The sequence below is a fragment of the Diplotaxodon limnothrissa genome, linkage group LG11, assembly GCF_057381915.1.
Source record: "Diplotaxodon limnothrissa isolate DT_005_m linkage group LG11, D_limnothrissa_male_GT1.1, whole genome shotgun sequence".
Taxonomy (NCBI): Eukaryota; Metazoa; Chordata; class Actinopteri; order Cichliformes; family Cichlidae; genus Diplotaxodon; species Diplotaxodon limnothrissa.
This window is the reverse complement of record NC_140606.1, coordinates 4,267,962-4,285,507: the sequence shown is the minus strand read 5'-3', so window position 1 is coordinate 4,285,507 and position 17,546 is coordinate 4,267,962. Positions and strand designations below refer to the sequence as shown.

General features: G+C 42.5%; 1 protein-coding gene across 1 annotated transcript in view; it reads left to right on the top strand.

Moving 5' to 3' along the window:
* Positions 1-14,809, top strand: part of tsnare1 (T-SNARE Domain Containing 1) — a 267,379-nt gene extending 252,570 nt beyond the window's left edge. Inside the window, exons 10-11 of the mRNA XM_085366785.1 lie at positions 14,328-14,383; positions 14,737-14,809. Coding sequence (XP_085222911.1) covers positions 14,328-14,383; positions 14,737-14,809 — 129 coding nt within the window. The remainder of the gene's footprint in view (positions 1-14,327; positions 14,384-14,736) is intronic.
* Positions 14,810-17,546: the final 2,737 nt, after the last annotated feature.

Below are 17,546 nucleotides of genomic sequence, written 5' to 3'. Positions count from 1 at the left end.
GCCTTTTAATCCATGATTGTTCTGACTAGCTGCCTCTCCAAATAGAAGGTTTCAACAACAGGTGAGTGGAGCTTCTGTACGCTCAGTTTTGGTAATCTCAGTTTTTGGATGTAGTTAGCATTGGGCACTCAACACTGTAAATGTGACCAAAAAAAAAACATCTCTGGGTTTCCTGAACGGCGTAGACCAAGAGGTTCATCTTCAGGTTAATACTTCTGAGACATTTCCCTGCTCCCTTTTTCAAATCACCTCATTTTGACTGAGAGCTAATATGTTAGACTGAGGGAGTTGAGGTTGACACCTTGGATGAAAATAATTTCCATTCCCACGTCATTATATTGTGATAGCACTGCACTAATAAACACTGGAAGAGTAATCTTCCAATGTAGGAGAGAAACAAAATATCCTGGAAGAGGTGTGTTAAAACTGCGTAGCTTATAAGAGAGAAATTTCATTAACTGTCTTGAAAAAATAATATTAATTCATAAGAACAGCAACTTACTATTTGCTTTCAAATGAGTGCTCTTTTGAGTGAAGCTAAAACAGTTTTACTCAAACTGATAAACATTAAAAGCATAAGATATAATTTACACATGTTCTGTTGATGAAGTTGGTATTTCTAATTAATTAAATGTTCCTTCTGAGCCAAACTTTTCTCTTTGTTAACTTCCACTTTCCGCTGCTCTTTTTAAAGAAAGCAGAAGAAAAGTAGAAGTTGGGCTATCTGGTGCGAGGTTGGCAGGCTGGAATCACAGTGGCAAAACTGCTGCTAATTTCTTACTTCCCTTTCCATATTTAAACTAGTGTTCAAACAGCGGTTTAAATAGCTGCAGTAGTACATCATTAGTTCCTTTCTAGGCTCAGCGTGCAGAGCTGTAGGAGAGGGAGATAAATCAACATTTTATAGCTCCTAGGGGCACTGAGGATCAGACTGAGCTCTGCAGCGAGAAATTAAAGGCTTCTTAATGGGCCGCACAGCTGAAATGTATTACTGTATCTGGGAGCATGATGACTTCCTTGTATATTCTCATATGGACAAATAAAAGCCCTGTGTGACCACTGTAACACCCTCAGACTCACCATTTGGTCTCAATAAGCTATAGTATAGTGGACAACAGTCTATTTTTAAGAGGCAGATGCTGAAATGTGTTAGGTTATAAAGAATAGCTAGAGGTCTTATTTTGTTTGAAGCAATCCTGCTTTTTGACAAAGTGAAACAAATGAGAAACTTAAAAGGTTGCATGTACTGTACACTCAAATGAAAACGTAAACATAGCACAAATAATATAGAGCTTTTCTACACTACCTGAGCACTCAAAGGTCTTTATACAATATGCCTCCATCTGTTCACACAAGCACTTTAAGTACTTTCTATCTAGATGTTGCATTCACACCACCACAACTTGGGGTCAGTATCTTGACCAAGGATATTTGGCATGCAGACTACAGGAGCCAAAGTTCGAACCACCAACCCTCCAGTTAGCAGATGACCTTCTCTACAGCTATCCCACCACAGACTAATGTAGACTTAATTCTTCAAAGAGAGGCTCCAGACAGCTGCAGCAGCAGGTGAACCAACTGTCAATTAATGACCCCTCAGCTGCTGTGAAAGGCTTCTAATCCTGTTAGTAATTTTAAAAGTTCATCACAAAAAGATAAAGTGCTCCATCCACTTTTTAAAGAGGCAGAATTCAATCTTTGAAATATTTTCATGGTAATGTGCTTCACAGTGTGATTCAGCACATTAAGACAACATTTGCCGTATTTCTCAGTACAACTGAAATCAGCAGTACTGACTCTCTCTGGACAGTTGAAATCTTTTTGTTACTTAAGGCACCATTCCTCCCTCTCTTCCTCTCATTTGTTGTGTGTGTGGGTTTCAGATGACTTTACCCTGTCTCCTTCTGAAACAGACCAGGTGAACTATAATGCACAACTATACTATACTACATACAGAGTTACTTTACACACTTTCCAGCATTATGTGGGAGATCTGTGCTGCTTTCCTTACTGGGAAAAACTGGGCTGCTCTAGAAGCTAGGTGGAAGCATGGCATGGGGCAGAGCTGAAGATCCTGCAGTGTCATGCTCCATTGGGTCTCTGATCAGACACATTTAGCAATTATATGTATTTTGAAAAGTGAAAGTGGAAGTAAAAGATCTACCCTCTACCACTTTATGTTCAAATCTATGTGTTTCCTACCTGTGGACAAAGCAGGGTTAAACTGAAAGTTGTTATGAAGGAAGTCCAAGGTATCAGAGAAAAAATGACAAAAAGCTTTTTGTAGTTTTATTTAGTTACACTATTTATTTAGAGACTGGATGATGAATGAAGAACAGATATTTTTGCAGAGAAAGTGCTGAATGTTTCCTTTCTGGCGAAAACTGCCACAGCCAAAGCCAATAAGTTGGACTCTTGGGCCACTTAATTGAAATTTCATGAGGACATGTGAGGCAGCTGAAGTCCCTGTGCATAACTTGGCTACAGCCAAGACCTACCCTCAGGATGATCTGAGAAAGAGATACAGGAGTCTATGGAACAAGGGAGTTTCCTACATTGGCTTCACTTTCTTCTCAGAACCCTCCTATAGTGTGACAGTACTTCTGGAGATCCATACTAAAAACTGGTCTTTCCACGACTCGCAACTCACTGTCCAGAAAGTACCCTGAGTAGACAGTCCAACTTCTCCTTGTAGATCTCCAAACTTCAGCATTGAGGTTCATAGATTACAAGGTGCACCTTCTGATGGTAAAACATAGAAACCAGGGGATATACGAGCTGCTTCGCAAGTGACTTTTCATGAGGGTTCAGATGTGAGCACTTTTAAATTTCAAAGACTGCCTTAGCAAAATAGAAAAATACTCACCAGTTTTTAAACCTTGTATCCTCCGAGGAGATGTGCTTAATGGCCAACTGCAAGAAAACAAACACAGGTGGTTTAGCTGCTACTTTCAAAGAGATCTGTAATGTGTGTGAGCATGTGCCTTTTTTTTTTCTTTTTCTTTTTTTTTTGCCTGTCCCATTTGGTTCTTTAGCCATCAGAATTGTTGTCTGAAGACCAACAAGGAGACCCAATGGATTTATTTTGCCAAATGGATCATCGTGGCATTGCCGTATTGGTCCATTTGATCGACCTTTGTTTTTATTATTTATTTTATTTTATTTTCAGTTGTTATAGACGGGACAGACATGAGTGAGGGATAGGAAAGGGAGAAAGAAAGAGGAAGGAAAAGAAAAACAGAAGGGGAGAGGGACAGTGAGAAAGGGGGGGAGAAAAAAAATCTCCTGGATCCTGGTGTGAGTATGTGCTTATAAGACCTACTGGCCAAAACTTCCTCTCAAAGAAGCTAACGTGCAACAAACCTCCTACACCGATGGGATCAAGATGAGGAGACGCGTCCTCGAAGTTGTCTAAAAATACATACACAACTTGTGTGTAACTTTACATTTCTCTTTGCAATCCTATCTAGTCCTTGGTTTTAACACGCTCAGTGTTCAATATGTGTAATACTGCTTCTGTGCATGGTTACTCACCTTGCACAGAAGCAGTATTACACATTTAGTTTCAAACCATCAGCTTATCACCAGGCCTTTCTCTATCATTCTGACTGAATCCTTTACTGTCAGCTCGACGAGGTTCCTGTACCTTGCTATCTTGCTGAAATTCTCTGCTGCATCACCAGCTCTTTTCTTTCTCACATTAAGATGGTGTGGGGAGTCAGAGGACTCCTCTCTTTGACTCAATATCTTGTTATTCTCTATAAAATTAGAAAACATTTGTAGTTATTGTGTCAAACACCATGACCACTTGAAGTATGGTTTTGTACTGAGATTGATGAGTCATATCAACCCACACCGTGGTCAAGTGAAGAGTGAATGAGTTTACATGAGAACAAGTTTATAAGCCTGGGAATACACTGGGTGCCAGGGCCAACCATAAGAACTCAAGACAAAGTTTAATTCCACCAGACACACGTGAATATGTGCAAAGGGTTTGTCAACTAAACCCAGAGTGAACTTTCCATCTGCTCATACAAACAGCAGAATCAATCCGGTTGTTCAGTGATGACACGATGAATCCTACTTCCGGACCTAAAGTAGTCTGCGTTTAATATGGCTTCTGTGTTGTTAACATGTTTAATGTTATGTATTTTCTTCTATTTGATCTCAAAAAGCTCCTAAAACAGTCAGTGATCACTGTTGACCTCCCTCGGCTTTTATTACCGCTAGTCATTTATTTAAGCTCAGTTTTTAAAACCTTAGGATGTAACTACAGCCCAGCCCATGCAGCAGTATATGAATGACTAACCGCAATTACATTTGTTCCTGACCACCGAGAACACTCACGTTAACTTTTATCGAGTGGAAAAAAAGTTAGCTTGTTTATACTATGCTAACATAGCTGTGTCGCTAGCGGTCACGTAGCACATCATTATATACCAGCTAGCCAAACTTCAGTAACCCTACAAACGTCACTGCTGTTTAGTTTTCTGTCTTCATTTATGTTGGAAGTGATAACAGAGCTGTACGTTTTAATTTGTTTCCAAAACCCTGCAGTCAGGACATGCTATATTGTATTTAGATAGAAGCTAGCGAGCTAACTTCCTGCTAACTTCTAACTCCGTTAAATGTCATAAATTCCGTTTTCGTGGATGCCTGGATGTTAAACTCAATTGTTACACCTGGTAGAGCAGAACGCTGATCATTTTATTAAAGATGAAAGACTTTAGACAGTTTTTCAACTCTCAGTAATGCCACAGTGATCGTTTGATATATGGACCTGCAGCGGAGTTTAGGTCCAGACACGGCTAGTGACGTCAGACTGAACAACCGGATATTAAATATCAAATGAAAAGCATTGTCGAGGCTTTGCCAAGAAGCACTAAATTTAGGGGGTAGTAAGATGAATAAAATAAGCACCTCCTTGTGAAAATTTACAGGACGTTACAAAAATGATGTTTCAAACACGATTAAAAAATACAAATGCCTCCAAATGCTGGAAAAACAAATGTCTGTATTAAATCACTCAGTTACTGAGTGAAGACTTTTGCATTCATATGATAGTTTTAGGATATAAAAAATAAATTAACCTGCCTGTCAAAGCAGTCATGCCCCCAACTGGAACTTTAATAGAATTCAAAGTGATGAAGTCTACAAAATATTATCCCCATAAGGTTGTAATGAAGGGTGGAAACAGCTACATAGAACAAAACCATTTTTGAGACAGGTTGTAATCATTTTCATTTCAGTGCTCAGGTTGGGCGTTTCAACATTTTAATCTTTTGGGGTTTTACTCAGTATTAAATCCACTATCTGGTCAGTTTGGAGGCTGTTTTTAACTTCAGTGGCACATCACAGTGTTCCCTCGCTATAACGCGGTTCAACTTTCGTTGCCTCGCTGTTTCGCGGATTTTAGTGTGCAATTTTGCACGCTTTTTTTGCTTTTTGTTTTTACAGCGCATTGTGTTCTGCAGCCTAAATGGCTGTAGACCATTGTCAGTCGATCTTGTGCTGTGTCTCCTGTACAGTACAGCAGGATGCGTCCAGCTTGTCAAATTTTGATAAATCTTCGATCGCTAGCAGTGTGACTCTGAAGTGCTGTACTGTATTTGTAAGTTTTCTCCCAGACAAACACAACGATGTCAACAAAACGTTTTGCACCATCAAAGGCACCTGCGGTAGCACCCAAAAAGCAGAGGAAGATGCTAACCATAGCACAAAAAGTTGGACATCTGGACATGCTAAAGGAAGGTAGAAGTTACCGTATCTTTTGGACCATAAGGCGCACCGGATTATGGGGCGCATTAAGCGAAACAAAACAGTCAGATAAGTCAAACTTTACTCAACTTATTCTTCTTGCTTCCTCCACTTCCGTACCATTGATTCATTAATGTTGAATTCTCTGGCAGCTGCTCTATTCCCATGTTCTGGACCTGAAAACAGGGTTTGATCTTTGGTTTCATTCTGTAATACTGGACTTATTTTTCTAGAAAGGTTTCAACTTTGGGAGTGTTTAAACAAGAGAGAAAAGTGTGAAAATGTTCATACCTGTCTGAGAAAAGTGTATAAAGTGTGTAGTGAGGGGTTTTACAGTCTTAAAGCATCTCAATTCAAATTCAAATTCAAATTCAAATTTTTTTATTTGTCACGTACACAGTCATACACAGTACGATATGTAGTGAAATGCTTGGACAACTGCTCGTGACCTAAAGAAAACAAAAAAGGAAAAGGCTATGAATAAGAAAGGAAATAAATATGAAAAATTAAAAAGGGTAAATTTAACTAGGAAGGAATAAAATATAAATTAAGGTTAAAAATGAAATAATTGTACAACACAAATTAGAATGAAGGGTAAATTTAACTGGGAAGAATAAGATAAAGATAAATATATAAATTAAAGTTGAAAATAAAATAACTGTACAACAAAATACACAATACACAATATAGAACTATATAAGAATGTATGAAGAAATCTAAATATAAATAAATATATACACAATAACAGCAGCTGTACAAGTATTAACCGGAAATGAAGAATATAGTGACCAGTGTTGTGCAAAACCAAAGTCCAGAAAGTCCAGTGTGTGTGTAAGAACCATATGTGTGGGTCAGTACTGTGTGGTGGTGTGATTGAGAGACCGTATCGCCTGCGGGAAGAAGCTCCTCCTCAGTCTCTCTGTGTTGGTCTTCAGGGAGCGGAATCGCTTTCCTGACCTCAACAGAGAGAACAGTCTGTTGTTGGGATGGCTGAGGTCCTTCACGATCTTCCTGGCCTTGGTCCAGCACCGCCTGCTGTAGATTGAGTGCAGGTCAGGGAGCTCGGAGCGGATGGTGCGCTCAGCTGACCGCACAACCCTCTGTAGAGCTCGTCTGTCCTGCATGGTGCTGTTCCCGAACCAGGTTAAGATGTTTCCCGCCAGGATGCTCTCTATGGTGCACGAGTAAAAGTTCCTGAGCACCTTGGAGGGCAGTTGGAAGTCTCTCAAGCGTCTGAGGTGGTAGACGCTGTCGGGCCTTTTTCACCACGGTGTTGATGTGACAGGACCATGACAGGTCCTGCGTGATGTGAACTCCGAGGTATTTGAAGCTGTCCACTCTCTCCACTGGGCACTCGTTGATGACGGGGGTCTGGTAGTTCCTCTCCTGCTTAGTGCTGAAGTCCACTATCAGCTCCTTTGTCTTACTGACGTTTAGAAGGAGGTTGTTCCTCTGGCACCAGTTCTCCAGATTCCTAATCTCCTTCAGGTAGGCCGTCTCGTTGTTATCAGAGATCAGGCCCACCACGACGGTGTCGTCAGCAAACTTGATGATGGTGGTGGAGCTGGTAGTGGCCACACAGTCATATGTGTACAAAGAGTACAGCAGGGGGCTCAGAACACACCCCTGGGGGGCTCCAGTGCTGAGAGTGGTGGAGGCTGAGACATGTCCGCCCATCCTTACTGCCTGTGGTCTGCCAGTTAGGAAGTTGGAGATCCACAGACACATAGATGAGCTGAGTCCCAGATGCTCCAGCTTGGTGGTGAGTGTGGAGGGAATTATGGTGTTAAATGCAGAGCTGTAGTCTATGAAGAGCATTTTAACATAATTCCCCCTTCTAGTGTCCAAGTGAGTGAGTGATGTGTGGAGGAGATGAGAGATGGCATCGTCTGTGGAACGATTTGGACGGTAAGCAAACTGTAGTGGGTCCAGTGTGTCTGGTAGTGAAGAAATGATGAAGTCTCTGACCAGGCGTTCAAAGCACTTCATCACTACTGAGGTGAGGGCTACAGGGCGATAGTCATTGAGAGAAGCAGGGTGGGGTTTCTTCGGGACAGGAACAATGATGGACTCTTTGAAGCATGTGGGGATCACCGACTGAGATAAAGAGATGTTGAATATCTCAGTGAACACAGGAGCTAGCTGGTATGCGCAGTCTCTTAGGATACGACCTGGGATGCCGTCTGGTCCTGCTGCTTTCCTGGTGTTCACTCTCTTGAAGGCTCTCCTTACTTCATGCTCGGAGATGACGAGCACGTTTCCGGTGCTGGCAGTATCTTCCTGTCTGCAGCCGTTAGCGCCGCTAACACTAGCATTGTTGGAGACCTTAGCTGCAGCCTCGAAGCGAGCATAGAAAGTGTTCAGCTCGTCTGCCAGAGTCACGGCCGCGTTCGTCATACCGGTTGTTGGTGCTTTATAGTCCGTTATTGTCCTTAGTCCCCGCCACAGGCTCCTAGAGTCACTCTGTTGGAGTTGTGACTCTAGTTTCCTCCCGTAGCGCTGCTTCGCCTCTTTCACCGCCCTCCGCACGTTATATGACGCGGCTTTGTACGGGTCCATGTCCCCCGTCATGAGTCCCATGTTGTAGGCAGCGGTGCGGGATCTCAGAGCGTTGCGGATGGTTTTATCCACCCACGGCTTCTGGTTGGGAAACGTTGTGATAGTCTTTGTCTCCACGGTATCATCCGCTAGTTTCCCGATGAATCCCACAACCGCTTCCGTAAACACGTTGACGTCATCGTCGGAGCTGTTTCTGAACATGCCCCAGTCTGCGTCATCGAGTGCGTCCTGTAACGCGGCCACCGATTGATCCGTCCAGCGCGCGACCTTCCTCTGAACCGGAACTTCCTGTTTTAGCCTTTGTTTGTATTTTGGCATGAGGAAGATGGCGCCGTGATCAGATTTGCCAAACGGGGGGCGGGATTGTGCCTTGTAGCCGTCCTTGACCGTAGTGTAGCAGTGGTCCAGTGTCCTTTCACCCCTGGTGGGGCAGGTGATGTGTTGATAAAAGTTCGGCGCTGCGCGTTTGAGGTTGGCGCTATTAAAGTCCCCCGTCACAATAAGCGCAGCGTCCCGGTGTTGTGTCTGGTGCTGTGTGAGTGCCTCATGCAGCTCGCATAAGGCGGTGACCGTGTCCGCTTGTGGTGGAATATAAACGGCACTTACAATGACCGATGTAAATTCCCGAGGTAGATAAAAAGGACGACACATGATGGACAGTAGTTCCAGATTTGGTGTGCAGGAGCGTGTGAGAGGAACAACGTTCGCACTGTTGCACCAGTTGTTGTTCACCATTAAACACACGCCGCCTCCCCTTGACTTCCCCGAGTCCCGTGTCCTGTCCATGCGGTGAACCGAGAAGAACTCGGCCGGCTGGATGGCGTGGTCCGGCACCGCTGGGTTCAGCCATGTCTCGGTGAAGCAGAGGAGATTGCAGTCCCGAATGTCTCTCTGGAACTTTATCCTGGCCCTGAGGTCATCAAGCTTGTTCTCCAGTGACTGGACGTTGGCGAGCAGGATGCTAGGCAGAGGTGTGCGGTGTGCACGAGCTCTCAGCCTGTTCCTGACGCCGGCTCGCTTCCCTCTAGGCCGCCGCCGCTTCCCTTTGTTCTCCCTCGAGATCTCACTCGGCCAGCTCGGATCCGGAGTTAAAAACTTCGAATTGTGAGTACATTGTATACCAATAGAAACAAGAGTGTCACTGTCATACCTAATGTACCCAATGGTGATGATTTTGCCGATTTAGAAACGCTGAAAACTAACTTAAAAAACAAAGACAAAGAAAAAGTGGTCGGAGCAGTCGTGACGGCAGCCGACCTCACCGACGCCATCTTATGATGGTCGGCATCTATAATAAATGTAAAAAAATAAAGTTGGCTACTTCGCTGATTTCACCTATCGTGGGTTAAATTGTGCAATAAACGAGGGACCACTGTGTATAAAACAATGAAAGACTTATTGGGCTCAGATTAAACCCCATTTTATGCCCCCTTTCTTTAAAACTGCTTTAATCTATAACCTCGTCATCTGTTGCTCGTTAGAATAAAACTGTAACGTAAGCTGCAAACCCAATCAAATCACATGATCCATTGATCCATTGCCTTCATCTTGTTCTTGTTGCTCGAAATTTGGTGGGCTCCAGGCCTGGAGATGTATGCTTTTGGCAAAGTGATGGAGTGCACCAACCTAAACCCAACTTCTCAAGGAGTCTGCACTTACTCTTACTGAACACTCAAAGAAATTTTACTACAAGCCACAATCACCTATTCACACAGCATTTTCCCCATATATTTATCACAAAATAAATTAGATTCCGAATAAAACACCGGGGCAATTTGGAGTTCATGCTCTTCCTCAAGTGAGTAGAGCACTCACCCTGCGCGCCCTGAGCAACAGCCAACAAGTTCTTCAAGACTGTTAGAAAACATGACTATTTTCAAGGAGCTGACAGTTAAAACCTCTATCTTTTTTGTGTGCTATTTGAATGAATATTGACGAACAATAGACTGATACTTGGTCATTCTTTATGAAGAGAGTCTTTCTATTATTTCTGTCAGTTGTAGGACAAAATGAAGTATTTGAATTCACCAGGATTTGTTCTTTTGTTTCCTAATAAATGTGGTCAAACATGAGTTTTCCCTCTACATACAATGTCTGGTGTGTAGCAGTAACTCAGTTACAACCACTTTCACAGGATGACTTTGGATTTTGGTTATGATTAGTGTTGGTGATGAGTTTCCCTATTTTATCTCCTTAGTGTCCTTGCAGTCCTGTTGGTTTCATTTTCATCTCTTGGTCTCGTTCTATGATCTACTTTTTCAGATGAACTGCATATGAATGCAACTGAGTGCATTTAACTGTTGTTTGACTGTAATTGTGGCTCAGAGTACTTTAAAAAAAAAATATCAAGGATTAAAAGCCATTCCAACTCATAGTGTCTTCATTTTCCCAATTCTACCGCAAAAATCGAGGCACTGTTTGGCAACATTTCCGTAGCTGAACAATATATATTTGTTCCAGTTTGCAAGGCTGTAAACAGCACAGAGATATACTTTCCATTACCTCTACATTACTCCAAACACCAGTCACCATGGCTCAACACCTGCAGCAATAAAGAATCGCTAAAAGACACACCAAACAGAAAGAATTGAAACACAATTTATAGTGGACCTATTCTGTCTATTTCTAGCTCCATATTTTTCATTCTTGGACTCTGGTAGGTTAACTCTGTATGATTCCTAATTTAAAAAACAGAACAAATAAAAAACAAACTTCAAACTAACTTTTTGTGATTGGCTCCCCACACTCTCTCACTTGACTTGTTACAGAGCCATAAGGATGTCATAGTGGTCGATACTGTTTACTACCATATTCTTAAGGGGGATCCAGCGGCGTCACAAAGAAGTCTGTATATAATGAAAGTGTTTGTGAGCAGTTTGGTTTGACAGAAATGCTCGAACCGTATTTATGATGCAGGATTTTAGTTTACTCCAAATAATAATAATATATACAAAAGAAATATTACAACTCTGCAACTGCTTTGTTTGATGCACTGCTGTAAAAACTGACTGAAATGTACAAACTGAGAGGACTACTCCACTGTCAGATGATTTTACAGGATATAAAGACTGAAATGTGAGCTGCAGATCAGTCGCTTAATCATGGAGCACAGCACTAAGGAGAAGAGACTGGAATTCACAGACCTGTGTCTCTAACTATGACATTTACAAGTGCAGTATGTATCTATGATACACAGACAAGTTTAGAAAAAAAGAAAGGCCTTTTAGGTCACACTTTTTCATATGCAGACTTTAAAATTTGAAACTTTAGCATCTATCTTTGTAACAATGTGTATACGTCAGAAACTAAGGAAAACCCCACTTTAAACAATTATTTAAAAAATTCTAATAATCCATCATGTGTGAAATGTGAGCAAATGAGGTACTGCTAACAAAAACTTCATTGACACTAACACAGCATTACAGAAGTGATTATGGAGGCAAAATACACCTCACAGAAATTACAGCTGTTAGACCTGTCTACAAGCGAAAATAAATGATGGATCGCCACTTAAATCGGTCACATCATTGCACATCGATCTGCTTTCTAAATGACAGTTACATCTGACTAGAGAAACTGCTGGCAGGACAAAGCTGTGCAGACGATTGGTGACAGCACATTAAAGGTCTCTGTGGTTCAGCAGTCAGCATTAATGGGCTTTTCAGGTCTTTTCTTCCACCAGTTTTCTCTGCACAAAGCTACATCATTACGATGGGGCGCCCAGCTACCAAGCACCAGGGTCAGACTTTTAAAGGAAATAGAATTGGCTCCAAACAAAGATATCACTGTTACTCCCAACATCAAAGACAGAGCGTAGCAGTTTCATGTCCTACTTACAGGTCTCCACTTTCTGTAAGGGTCAGAAATTACCCTACGTCTGTTATTCATTTGGAATTCTTTTCATCTACCTTCTTGTTTCGCAGGGTTTCTATCACTGATCATCAGTGTGACTGATGGTAACAAGGTGCTCCCCCACTGCTGTGTCTGATACTGACTGGATGTGCGTGTCTTGAACCAAACCTAAGAACACAAATAAATAATCCATAAATGTTCAAACAGCACACACACATTCACTGTTTATATTCATTGTTGTGCAGTGCTGGGTAAAGCAAAAATGGCTTTATGTCACAGTGATCAAGTGTGGTTGTATCATTGACAGTAGACAGAAACTTTATTTTATTATCTTAAACACCAAAAAATAATTTTTTTTTTTTTTTTTGCCTGTCCCGTTTGGCTCTTTTGCCATCAGAATTATTGTCTAAAGGCAAAGAAAGATGCCCAACGGATTTACTTTACCAAATTGACCATCCCAGCCTCGCTGTATTGGTCTGTTTGATTCACCTTTTATTGTTTATTTTATTTTCACTTGTTGAATACGGGACAGACTTGACTGGGGGAAAGAAGGGGAGAAAGAAAGAGGGAAAGAGAAACAGCTGAGAAGAGGGACGGGGGAGAAGGGCAAAAGACAAAGACCAACAGAATGGGCAGAAAAAAAGAAAAGAAAAAGAAAATGCATATATCGATCACCTGGATCACCTGCTGAGAAAGAAAAAAGAAAACAAGAAGAAGAGAACAAGAGTAATAGAATAAACAACATCACAATGATATATGGGAATATGACAGTAAATACTAAATATTAAACATTATTGTGCAGCACAACAGAACATAGTGTGCTTTGAGGTAGGAGCCAAAAAGGGTGTAGTTTGTGGGTGTGATCACCCGTGTGTACACCTGTGAGCATGGACGCGCTTGTTTTTTGTTTTTTAAGAGGTTCCTTCATGTAATGATCTGCTAGAGGGTGTGGGGGGGCCACAGCCCCGTCCTCCAGGGCATGAAGCAGGTATGGAGGAGATCAAAACTCCAGACATCCAGAGGCCCCCAGAACACAACAGACCAAGGAAGACCAACAGAGGGGCAGCCGCGCCACTGTCCCAGAAAGAGCTGAGGAGAGTCCCAGATGAGGGCTCACTCAGCAGCCGCGGAGCAGAAGCCAGGGAGAGTTGCAGTGACGCGCCCGTGAGCTCCGCCGGCAGCCAGCTGTGCCTGAGTGACCGAGCCCCGGGCCGAGAGGCCGGGGGCACCCCACCTCCGAAGTGGCCCGAGCGAGCCCCAGGCTCCAGGCCCCGATAAGTGGCCGCCAAGGAGTGAGCCGGTGTGTACCTGGACGCCCATCCCCAGACACAAAGAACCACCAACGCACCGATGTCTGAGGGAGTCCGCCACTGGCAGGGGAAGTGGTGGTGGGGGGAGATAGGCCTCCAAACCTTGGAGGGCCTGAGATGTCCCCAGAGAGGTGGCGCCTGACACCCAACCTGACATATAGACACAGACATACAGGCACACACAGACACAAACATCCATTCCCACCCTCATGCTCTCATATGCACTTACTCCACACTCAACCAACGTGGAGACAGACATAAAGAGACGCTGTACACACGATCACACTCCCCAAGCGTACTCTACGAACCCCCCAGTTCCCCCCTCCCCCCTGGAGGGGGGAACTGCACCCAGACCCAGGTGGTGTTACCCTTTTCCCTGCGGTGGGGAGAGGCAGACCGCCCCGACTCCGCAGCAGCAGGGAGGCCCCACATTCCACACCAAAAAATAAATAAACAATAGTTCTTTACACTAAAGAAACAACCTTTGGGTTTTTGAAACAACTGCACTTCCTCCAGTAACCATATAAGGGTTGGTCGATTTACAGCAGAAATATTTTGGTCTCCATACATAATTCCCCAAAAAACTGTAATTGTAATTGTATTTTTTTTAAAAAATAAATTACTCCTTTAAACTGGATCAACAATTAAAGCATAATATATGTATTACTAGAGATGTGGTAATGTTATGTCCTTTTAGCTTATTTAAATGTTGAATTTGGTCTAATATTTTTAAGGTACTTCATTTAATGAAGAATTTGATTTACTCTCTGGTTAATAGTACTAAGACACAATTTGTGTGTCACCTTTTAAGAGTTATCATTAGTTGATATGTGCATTTTATATTGTAAGGTAGACGCTAAGGTAGCAAACAAGGGTGTCAAGGACCTGGGTCTGAGGGACCCAGGGTTCATGAGCAGTCTATGGACTTGTTTATGTCTGATGGGGTGTGTGAGTATGGTGCTGCTGTTCCTTGTTTCCCTGTGTGTGTGTGTGTGTGTGTGTGTGTGTGTGTGTGTGTGTGGTGTTGTCCTGGTTTTCCTGGCACACTAGGCCTGGAGGGTTGTTCCCGTTGGGAGGCTGGCCACACCCAAGGATCCTGCAGCTGATCAGGATCATGGGGGGAGCTACAGAGCAGTGTGGCTGAGCGTTCCTCCATGCTGGACTGTTGTGTGACTTCAGGTTAGTCTCCTTACAAGTTAGTGAAGGTTAGTCTGCCGCAATTGTGGTGTTTCTGACGGTTGCCTCTGTGTTTTCCTAGAAGGATTGCAGGAACAAGAAGGCAGAAAGCACGGCATGCTGTGACACTGAGGAGCAGAGACACGGGACACTAAGGCCACATCCACACTAATACGTTTTCATTTGAAAATGCCTTCCGTCCACACTGAGACGCCGTTTTTGGTCAAGGGAAATGCAGCGTTTTGAAAATGCTCTCCAAAGCAGATACATTTGAAAACGCTGTTTTCGCATCGCAGTGTGGACAGAGAACCCGGAGGCCTTTCAAAAACGAGGACACATTTTAGTCATGTGATGCAGTCATGTGACCAATTAAATTAAGATAGCGGAGGGCATTATACAGCAGTTGTTTTGTTTGCTTTCAATTTTGACAGCCCTGTTAAAGATTAATATCAGTTTGGACATGCTCCACATAGCTTTTCTTCAAATTCTTTAATTTTCACTTTTGCAATTTTGTCCTTTTGTGTTACTCGCAGCAACAATTCCACCTCATTGCTAGTCCATTTAAAAAAGCTTTTCCTCAACATTTTGCCGCAACATTTCAACGAGCCGGAAAGTAAATAAACGGCAGACAGAAATGAGGCAGGTCGAATTGTCTTGCGTTTCACGCATGCGCAGTACTGGAACGTAAGCGTTTTCAGCCGTTTCAATGTGGATGCACAACTCTGTGAAAACGACTGAAAATGATAGCATGGACGCGGAGCGTTTTCAGATGAAAACGCCATTTTCAAATTTATCCGGGCTAGTGCAGACGTAGCCTAACAGTGGGAAGAAGGCACGGCACGGGAGTCGGGAACACACTGGGGATTTATTATTGTAGTGTATAATTTGCTTCACTTTAAATAAACGCATTGCTTTCATCGCACAAAGTCCAACATTTTGTTCCTATTTCCTCGCATCCCCACAGTCTGCCAGCGCAGCCCTGACAAAGGGAAGGAAAAACTCCCTTTTAACAGGAAGAAACCTCCAGGAGAACCAGGCTCGGGGAGGAGCAACTAGCTACTACGACTGGTTGGGGTAAGAGGAGGAAGACAGGACAAAAGACATGCTGTGGAAGAGAGCCATTAACAGATTGTGAGGAAGAAAGGTGACTGAAGAAGGAGTACTTAATGCATCATGGGAATCCCCCAGCAGCCTACACCTATTGCAGCATAACTAGCTAAATACGCTATCTCACAAAAGTGAGGACATCTCTGACATTTTTGTAAATATTTTGTTATATCTTTTCATGGGACAACACTGAAGATATGACACTTTGATACAACATAAAGTAGTCAGTGTAAATTTGCTGTAACCTAAAAATAAGTCAACATACAGCCATTAATGTCTAAACCGCTGGCAACAAAAGTGAGTACCAGAAGTGAGTCTTTACCTTGGTCTTGCCTCCATCATGGTCTTGACTAGACCTGGTATAATCTCCAGACAGTAAATCAGTATAACTCTCCTACAGGTATAAAGCTTCAAGTATAGTTTGAATTTGTAAGATGCTGAGGGTTGCAACGTCAATTTAGAGAGTTATGTATGCCTATGGCACAAAGCAGCAACCTTAATAGCAACCTACATAAGTATTGCTTACTCACAAAAGAATCACTCAGGAGCATCCCAGACAGCTACACTATCACACACAATCAGTTTGTTTTTATAGCTTAATCATTTCCCAGCAAACGTCTTCAACTTGAGTCTGAGCCTCATCACAGCGCAGCTGTTGTAAACTTTTTAATGTAAAAGTTTGATCCTATTCATCACTGTCTGAGCCAGTCAGTGATTGCACTGAGGCACACCATATATTATTTGTCAAATTTGTTTGATATTCCTACACTGGTCAGCTCTATTTGTTACTGTAACTGGGGATTTTACTTTCCAAAAAGGAGGGGCTTGGTCTTCTTGGCTCCACCTAGTGGAATGGGTTCCTTGTGCTCACTCTTCAGCCTGCAGATCAGTTCCACGTCAGCATCATCAGTTGCAGTATTAGGGCCAGCTTCAACACACAGTCTTCACCAGATTGTCAACTCTTAAATTACAGTTTTTTCTGATTGCTTAAGCACATTTTTTGTAACTATTGGCTATTTTTGCAAAACTCTACACACAAATAAGAAAACCTGTCACCCAATTATCAAAACATTGTAGTTCTCTTGCAAAAGCGAACACAGCTAGATTAACTCTTCACACCTTCGTAAAAATGGTGTTTTTGTATCAAACAGTACACACAAGCCATCATCTACACAGCAAATTCAAAAGTGTTAAATGTTTTGGTGTTAATAGTCTTCTTGCAAAAGTAGAGTTAATTTTACTCTAAGCAGAGTCACATTCTTTTAATGTAACTCTGAGGTGTAAAATGATAGTAGTTAAAATCGAGTGTTAAAAATGAGTGTTTCTATGTCAAATCTGGAGGTGTTACAATGGAAACATTAACTCTTGACCTCTTAACTCTAAACTCCTACAGGGGCTATGACACCAATAGAGTAAATTCACAGACTCCGCCCCCAGCACGGCTCCAATCGAAGCTGAAGTGAAGCCGTTTCAGAACATTTTGCTCTACATATTTGAGTTGTTTGCCATGCTTGGTAAGTCATTTTTTCAAAGATAGTTTCAATTATTATTATTAGCTTTTACTTCTGTGGCTCTTTGGAGTTGAGACAAAGCTGTGTGAAAGGCATTAGCCATGTTGCTCGGTGATAGCATAATATTCTGTTTTAGCTAGCTGAAAGGTATTGTTTGCGGGCAAATACCACAGCCTTGAAAAAAGCTTGCATGTGAATTTTCAGTCAAACTTTTGGTCAAATACACCTGACTGGGTTCTACGTTAGCATAGATCCCTCCAGAGTTTTGTGCACA